General features: G+C 34.6%; 1 protein-coding gene across 3 annotated transcripts; it reads left to right on the plus strand.

The window, feature by feature from the left end:
• The first annotated feature begins 10 nt into the window (after positions 1-10).
• Positions 11-9,033, plus strand: sra (RRM_RCAN_like domain containing protein Sra). 3 transcript variants are annotated; one of them, XM_022087046.2, is made up of 5 exons: positions 11-192; positions 574-882; positions 2,289-2,462; positions 3,592-3,760; positions 5,296-9,033. In XM_022087046.2, the coding sequence occupies exons 2-5, from the start codon at positions 622-624 to the stop codon at positions 5,439-5,441; spliced, it is 750 nt and encodes a 249-aa protein (XP_021942738.1). In that variant the 5' UTR covers positions 11-192; positions 574-621; the 3' UTR covers positions 5,442-9,033. The 3 variants fall into 3 exon arrangements, with proteins under 3 accessions (XP_021942738.1, XP_021942737.1, XP_021942740.1); XM_022087045.2 differs by having other exon boundaries at positions 12-203; XM_022087048.2 differs by lacking the exon at positions 11-192 and adding an exon at positions 220-427.
• Positions 9,034-9,145: the final 112 nt, after the last annotated feature.

The raw sequence follows: 9,145 nt of genomic DNA on the forward strand, positions 1-9,145 counted from the left end.
GTCTACCGAAACTTATAAACAAATCACTGACGTTCAAATTTGAAAGGCCAAAGGTGTTTCTGCTTTCATGTTCCCGTCAATGAGTCTAATCAATTGAAACATTATTCATTTTCGATATTGATGAATATTTTAATTCAGACAGACATTTATTTCTTCGACATGAACTTGTGAAATAAAATAAGCTCAGAAGTGGTAATGTCAATGTAAGAACTGGACTATTAAAATAAATGTGCTATAGGTGGCTTGTGGGTGCCGGCGGGTGAAATATTGTGTAAACATGTGGGAACTGAAACTCTGTATTTGAAATATTGACCATTTGTTTACAATAATTATTTGGAAGTATCTACAACAAATTGCGTTACAAATAATAAGCGTGTGACTCTTACTCCTATCATTGTAACCTACATGCTAGTAGTTGGTACCGGAGGTAAAGCTACCGAAGCGCCAAGCTGACCTCTTCCATTTATATCTTGCAGAGATCCGTGCTTTTGCTGCTAAGGCACAAGGGAAACTTTACCATACCAACATTTTAGTATTCTATTTACGTGTGTAATATGTTTTGTTTTTGTTTAGCTTTGTAACCTGTACTTGGCCTTACAAAATCAACTTTGGCATATCACAATGGAAGAGCAAGAAGGGCGAATGGCTGTTGATTCAGATGAACCAATGTCAAATGATGAGAATGATATTATTATCAACGAAGTAGATGGCTTGCCCAATGTTCATCCAAATTACATTGAATTAGAACTTCATCATGATGCTCCTAGACAGAATTTAGATGATGCACGAACTATGGATGAATTGATTCATGATGAAGATCTTCCAACTTCATTGATAGTTACAAATCTAGATGGCTTCATCTTCAAAGATGAGAAAAAAAAAGTAATGTTTTATGTTGTTACTGTAGTTAAAGTGCAAAATATTGTTTGGGCCCCACAATATTCCACAACAGTTTTTGGTCCTGCAGTTTTCCTGCTGTGTTAGGTTTGCTTTGGTTTTACCAAGACTTCTGTGTAGATTTGTGAGCTTGGTTTTAGAAGTTGGCTGGCACAAATCTTAGGGACACTTTTTCAGAATGTACAATTTTTTTACTGTGTTTTTCATTGAGGTATTTAGAATTTTGTATGTAAACTGAATTCAAGTCTGATACTTATTTCAGTAGACATATAAGATGCATCCCTTAGGTCACAACAAATAGGATGGAGTGTCTGATGACAGAATGTCAATACTAAAAGATTGTATTCCTAAGGTCATTCCCAGTTAGAAATATCATGAATAAATTTGATTTTCAGTGGTTGTGGAGAATAACAGAGTCATTTATGTGTCTTGTGGCATCAATAATTTGATTATGTATTTCCTTTTTTCTGTTTACTTTGCATTCATACACCATGTTCTTCATGGGGAGCGAGGTCCAGTGGCCACAGAGGCCATTTCTACGAACTATCATGACTAATATGTTGGCCAAGAAATGGCTCATTTGGGAATTCCATCATATGTCAACTGAAATGTGGAATGCCCTATCACACAGGAAGTGCATTATGTAATCATGTTCTGTCCATAGCTCCATAAATGTTGAGAACGACTCATGTTTGTATGATATTTCTGACTGGGAATGGCCTCATTACTGACATCACAGTCATTGGATATTTGGTATATTACATTAGAAGATATGTAGAAATACAATAGGTACATACAGGAACCCTAAGAATGGAAAATACTAAAGTATGCCTAGTCATATACATAATTACACTCTTAATAATAATTTCTTTGTAATTACAAAATATATTTAGAAATATTTAAATTTATACTCAAAATGTTTATTACCAAATTGATGTAGAAAGTAAATGACTATACATGTAAAGGCTGTACACTTAATTCACTATCTGTATATAATAATATATAAGTACAGGTTATTTTCTCTGCATTGTATATAGACCAGAAACTAATATGTCCCATTCAGTTCCAAGCCCTCCTTGTTTCTTGTATCTTCTCATATGTGTGTCCTAAAGTGAAGTGGAAAATAGTGGTGTTAAAGTATCTACTTGTTTCAGATCATTCTGAATAGAAACTGCATCAGACTGTAGATTGCTTTTCATCAGATTTTAATTAGCCTAACTAATTGTATGGGTATACTGAATTCATTTAAAATTTTGCACTTCTCTTGCAACTGAATAACAGACTTTCTTGAAGTCTGTAAATAGCAGATATGCTGTCCAGTTGAATTTCACAGTGTTTACTAATGCTATACTTTGTTTTTAGAGCTGTAGTTTTTGTCTTACACTTTTCAGAAAGAACTGGAATTACTCTTCACTCAGTTTGGCGAACCAGCTTCATTCCAATTTTTCAGAAGCTTTAGGCGTATGAGGGTGAATTATAATTGCCCAGCTGCTGCTGCTAAGGCTAGAATACACATGCACCAGACACAGTTTGGAGATACTTTAATCAACTGCTACTTTGCACAGGTAAGACAAGAAATCCATTTACAAATGTAAGATTTTCAGTCGTTCACTTCCTAATAATACAGCCTTTCCAAAAAGATGCTCTAGCTTTAATTGTATATATTTACCAAAATACATGACAAATATCATTGTGTTTGATAACACTGAACACACCAGTACTGGAAAACTGAAATTATAGACCATTGACATCCACAACAATTACCTAGTTGGAAATGAAGAGAAATGTTGAAATGGATTTCTGATCATGAAGGCATCAGTAGTAGTTCCTGTGAGATTCTAAGACCAGTAGATTATTCTCACTGGGCTACCATGAACAAGTGTAATTCTGCAAAAAATTACATAAACATGTTGCCATCCAAATGATTATGGCCAAGTGTTAGGGACAAATATTAAACTTTTTATAAAATATGGAACTTTTTATTATAATTACAAATGCACTTCCCCTGATTTGTCTTGCAATTCTAAATGTAAAGTATGGAATAAAAAAGACTTAGACCTACTTCAGAGTCACCACTTACTATCCTATTGGAGAAATTGCATTAATTTTTTTTTATTTATATTTCTGTAGAGCAGCATTTCTCAACCTATGGTATGCAAGCCAATGTTGAGTGGTATGCAAACTAAGTAAGAAAATCAAAAGATAATATTAACATAAATAAGATTTCCCTGAACGCATTTGGTTAGTGGTACATTTAATGTGTTAAATTAGAATTAGTGGTATGCCAGCGAAAAAGGGTGAGAACCCCTGTTCTAGAGGTATATCCATGAGGTGAAACAAATTGCTGCACAATGTTTGAAAATACTGGAAAAATTTGTTGCCATCCTCATTAAGTTATTAAAAAGATGGTAAAATTGTCTGTATTCCATTCTATTTGGCACATATTTCATGCACCCAAATCAGAGTCTCTGATTCTCCAATTAGTAGCGTGCAATAGCTTCATTGGTAGAGTCTGAAGGAGCTTAAAATTGTGCAAGGACCAACACCTTAGTCAAACTGAGCCGAGTGAAACCAGTGTGCATTCTCCTTTGCTGTATTCACTTGCTTAATTTTCAGATTAGTGACAAGATAACTTGCCCATATGCATACCCCTGAGCAAATGCCTTGTTTAATAAGATGTATTCTTTATTCAAGCCTGTTTCACCAGTTGATTTAGAGGACCAACACTTGCAACCACCGGCTCCAGTTAAGCAGTTCTTGATTTCTCCACCAGCATCACCGCCAGTTGGCTGGGAGCCAAGAGATGAAGGAGAACCACTAGTGAATTATGATCTTTTAGCTGCTATAGCAAACTTGACCCCAGGTGTGTATTCAATCCGGAGAGTACTGAAGATGGCTTCATCTGCATTCATATTTTATACAGTGACACCTGTTATCAGTGATAAGGATATGAACTGAATTTCCTGTACTGATTTCAGAATGGAACACATCAGCTGCTGATCTGTTCTGATGATATGAGGAGTTAGTTTTACTTCTGTAGAAACTGAAACTTTCAAAATGATTAAGTTGCTCCACTCACATTATAACTGATATTTCACTTAGGATGTTTATTTATTATGTAATTGAACACATTTAAAAATTCTCTTTTCTTGCGCTAAGTAAATATTCACTTGAATGGTTTGCTGTTCTCTAGCAAGCAACACACTTTGTATCACCATTATAATGCAGAAAAAACTAAACTGTTCAAGCATTAAGAAGCTATTGCAACAAACAGATGTTTAGCAAGGAGACTGGTGATCTGAAAGAAATGCAGAAAATTTAAAGTTGGTCATGTGCCTAGGCATCATACCATGAAGTAATGGGAATGTGTAGGTGCAGCTTCATACATTCTTGAAGAAGGGTACATGTAAAGTTGATCCTATGCCTAGGAATTATACCATAAAGGGATGTAGAAAGTGTGGAGGTAAAGGTTCACACATTCTTAGATTTGGCACTAGTGTAGGCGAGTGGTCAAATGCTTAACCACCAGTACCCTTTGGACAAGAGGTTGGGTGGGCTTCAGAGCTGGTGTGGATATGATGGTCCTGCCCCTGCTAGAAATTGGACCTTGGTCATCTGGCCTATAGTATATCACTTTACTGACTGAGCTGTCCCAGAAGATGGCTGTCTTCAGGTTTGTAGTGCTATGTAGTCTGGCCAAGGACCTCTGAAACATTGGTAAACCTTGACCAGACTACATGGCACTACAGCCCAGAAGACAGCCATCTTTGTATGCACCACTGTGAGAACCACAAATCCTACTGAGCTATCCCAGCTTCACCAAAAGAAACAGAAGTGCAGAGTGAGAAATCAGAAACAAAATTATTTGAATTCACGTGGATGGCTTTATTAGGGGTAAAAGCCCATTACAATTTTTAAACAGTGGATAAGTCATAGAATGAAAGGAGGGGATGAGAGAGTTTATCTTCACTGAAGATACTGTGATTGTTAAATTGGTTTCAGTAGCCAACATTCACCTTCAACTAGTAAATACCATCAAAAAGTTGTAATTTGGAATAAAGCAAATAAATTACTTTTGGGAAACCTCACATATTGTCTTGCTGTCTTTGCATATTTAAATTTCTTATAATGTGCAGAGAATTTGTAATCATCTTTAGGCTGCAAGAAATTCATTTCAGTTAGTTTTGATCTCTGACACATGGCTTGCATTTGAAAGCAGCTTGCCTCTGAATGAGATGCTGCTGAGAATTGTGGAATGTTTTTTAGACATAGACAAATTATCTGCACGCAGTTTGTAAATTGAGGAATTTGAAGTATTTGAAAATGTAACTTTCTGCACACCTAGATTCAACCTTTCATTAAATGAATTAATGTAGGCTTACATTTTATGTTCTTCAGGAGAGCCACATGAATTGCATCCACCATCAGGCAGCCAGCCAGGTATTGTAGTTCATGTTTGTGAGGAATCTGCTGGGACATCCAAAGGCGGAACGCCACTACCAAAAGCTCGAATAATGCAGACAAGGTGCCCAGATCACAACTGAACACTATGAAGATGCTGCCTAATTTGCCAGTTTGTACTTAGGCTTCAGTGTGAATCCTGTAGTTGACATGGGAATGCCAGCTACTGATACTGTACCTTTATCAAAATTGAAATGTTTCAATATTTGAGAAATTGAAAAGAAAGATTAGTAAATTTCATACATTGTAAACAAAATTGGAACAAGTCTTATAAATTTTAGATTCCATTCACAGTTATTAAGGTCAGTGTCAGTGGAAGACAACTGATTTTGAGTTCTCCTTCATATAAGAATTTTGCATCATGTAATGTTTGTTGTGTTTGCTTTTGATTTAGTGCAGCTAATTTATTCTGAAGCATTTGTATAAGATATTTATCCTCATAAAGTGTAGTATGAAGTTTTCTAAATAAAATATTACAGTATTTTAATTTATATTGGCAGTTATCAATAGCAAAACATTTGGATATATTCCAGTTGTTTGGCATTCCTGTTTGTTGCAAACTATCATTGTGGAATCATCACTGGTATTATAGCATGAACTGACAGATCAAGACAGAAGAATGTGTTTGTATCAGCCCCTATGAGAGACATGTCAAATTCAGTCAAATTGTGTAAAGTGCTACTGTTTCTCCATTCCTTCAGATTATAGAATCACACATTTGTAGATGTTGTGAACATAAAATTTTTAACAGCTTTTATGTTTGCATCATGTAGTTCTATTTGAATCTTTGTTAGTTACCATCTTGACACATTTATTTGCAAATAAATTAATGTACTTTGTACAAAACTTATTTTGCCTGAAACATGTCAGTAGATCAGATGACATGAAATATATGATGTGCAAAGTGCATGAATTTACTTGTAAATAACTGTTGTGTGAAGAGTGTAACTAAGAAACATAAAATGTAATGTTATTATGCTATTTTTCTGTATACTTTAACATACCTGTACTTTCCAAATAACAAACGAGACCACTAAATCAGTGTCTTAGGAAGCAACACAATGTTATACAATACATTAGAATGGCACTCAAGTCTGTGTGTTCTGAGAGTGCATTGGCTGAATTAATATCAACTATCAAGAATTTATCCCTGGAACTTGTCATTGCTATAGTAAGAATAATGACATTGTTTGTTATTGTTTTCAATCACTTGAATTGCTTTGATAAAGATTTGCTGTTGTCAGCAGTCCTGGGCTTATTACAAGCCCATATTCAATATATTCATTAGGATAATCTTAGGAACATATTGATTGGCAGTTTTTCATGGTGCAAGTATTAAGCTATGTAATTTAGCCTTGTTGATTTACATTTGAGAGATTTTACAGACAAGTATATTATTTCGTGTTGAACTTGTTATCACTTTTAACTCTGTGTGTGTTTAGAGGTGCATCAGCTCTCGAGGTTACCACTCTTATGAGAAGACGGGTGGGCATCAGTAACATGAAATGAATTACATTTTTTGCCTACATATCATATCAGAATTGTCAAGTTTATTGTGTTGTGTTCACCCTACTAATAGACCTGCAGTACAGTATACAGTAGAAAAAGTATGTCTTTCTCTGTTAAGAATTAACTTTCAGTGTTATGTTAATCATATAAACACAGGTTTTCTGATTAATAGTCAGTGGATTGGTTCAGCATTGTGCTGTAATACCAATTACTCGAATGACACAAGGCTGTTGGAATCAAATACAGTGTAACCACGATAGAACATGCATGGTTTAAAAAAAATTGAGACCTTGAGCAAAATAATTGGATTTGTCAGTTTCTTAATGTTACATACCTGTAAAATTTTATATAAAATGAGCAGTTCCTAACTAGCTGCCAAATTTCTTCCATGACTTTTTCACTGACTGCACTTGCAGTATTTCTTCTTAAGTTATTTATGAATGGTAGTCCACCCTCTCTTGTATTAATGGTTATTTTAATGGTGTATCATCTGGTATGGCTGTTTGTGCCCCTTTCTTGCAGTACTGCTTCTGAAGCTATTTGTGGCTGGTGGTCAATAAACATATCTTTAACCCATCCTCTTTGTCTCTTAGTCTGAGAGAAGAATGTTCTGTTTGTCATTTACCTCAGTTCTTTATGATGGTATTGGGTTAGTATGACACACACACTGGGGCTGTACCCTAGCATAGGCTGTTCACCACCTGTTTCTAACAGTATAGACCATTTTTACTCCGAGTAGTCCATGTGGAATTTTCGTTGACAAAGTGGCATTGGCGCAAGTTATTTCTTCAAATTCTGTGACTTTCCCATATACTTTTCATTCTACCATTACTTCATATTTGCTCATGTGCCATCTGGGGGATGGCCAGTGGGCCTGTTAGTGGTCACATGTACATAGAGACATAGTCTCACCCCATCATAACAAAAAGAAATAATACATGCTACACTCTGCTCAGCAATACCACTCAAAATAACATTTCTCCATTGTAATAACAGTATGAGAAGTGAATATGTGTAAATATAAGAGTAATTAGTACTGCATACATTATTTTTTGGTCAGTAAATACCAAGCCATAACGAGCTGAGCCAAATCTGTAATGTGGAGGCAGTGTGAAGATGGTATGAAAAATATTAAACTTCTTGGTTCAGATAATGCTAAAGATGTTGAGAATGTTGAATTATTTGTTACTTTGATATTACCAGATCCCCACTTCAACAAAGAATAAATATTTCCCTGCATTAATTTGTTTTAAACCTCAGTTCCATACTATAATATGCATAGTTAGACTCAGGTGATGGACAGAGAGATATGCTTTTAGCCATTTTATAAATTCTCGGTATATCGAGGTTGCACTGTGCAGTAGTTCATTGCATAACTGTTTAAGAATGGAGAAGCCAAGGTATCTTTTGAAAAGACTAATACATTTTGGTATTTTCTGGTGCTGGGTATTGACAGTGGTGATAACAGTTTTTCTATTTCTTTACATATGATTTATAATCCATGTGCTTGGATAAACATTCTGTATGTTCCACTTATTTTTATGATGACACAAAGCACTGGCAGTACATTTTGTTGAACACAGATCATAATATCCTGTTATTGTATGTCCCTAAATTTGGATCCATAGTTGAAATAACAAAACTAATGGGACACTTATAGTGTACTGTTGAAATGTTTAATAATAATGCAACATATATCAGCATCTTTTCTTATTATAATGTTATGTGTTATTGTAAATATTTTCTAAACAACTGTTCATAGTCAGAAGTGGATTGATACATTATAAATGTTATGTTATTAAAAATCCATATGCTCTGCTGTTCACTACTTCAGGTATTGCTTTTTGTAAGAACTTTTTCTGAGCCATATGAAGAATGTTTCTTAATAACATATGCATGAATTACTTGATGCATCAAATTGGCATTTCTGTCTTTTGAGTTTGATTTTTTAAATTCTGTTGTTCTTTAATTTAGTCAATTACAAATTGTTTTTCTTAAAGGGCCTATGTAATCCAAACAGATGTTTTAAACCTGAATTTATGTGACTGCACAGAACTGTCTCATTTCTTTAACTGATATCTTAATTGAACAGCAGAGGGAATGAGGGTCATGTGACATTGTATATCTTGATGTAAATAAACGAACATACCAATATATGCAAAGCTATTGCTGTTTTTTCTTTTTATAAGAAGTTTGTTATGACAAATTGGGTATAATCTATATGTATTAGTAAAACAAATTCCTGCTTGTGTATAGCTATTTTTACACAAAACGACTG

The sequence above is a fragment of the Zootermopsis nevadensis genome, unplaced genomic scaffold, assembly GCF_977971745.1.
Source record: "Zootermopsis nevadensis isolate Lab colony 2312 unplaced genomic scaffold, Znev_1.0 Znev_ptg000010l, whole genome shotgun sequence".
NCBI lineage: Eukaryota > Metazoa > Arthropoda > Insecta > Blattodea > Termopsidae > Zootermopsis > Zootermopsis nevadensis.

Excerpts from the sequence above, each read along its gene's own strand:
- sra (XM_022087046.2), top strand. The coding sequence starts at position 622 with ATGGAAGAGCAAGAAGGGCGAATGGCTGTTGATTCAGATGAACCAATG. Across the intron at positions 883-2,288 it reads TCAAAGATGAGAAAAAAAAA|AAAGAACTGGAATTACTCTT; the intron begins GTAATGTTTTAT and ends TACACTTTTCAG. Across the intron at positions 3,761-5,295 it reads TATAGCAAACTTGACCCCAG|GAGAGCCACATGAATTGCAT; the intron begins GTGTGTATTCAA and ends TATGTTCTTCAG.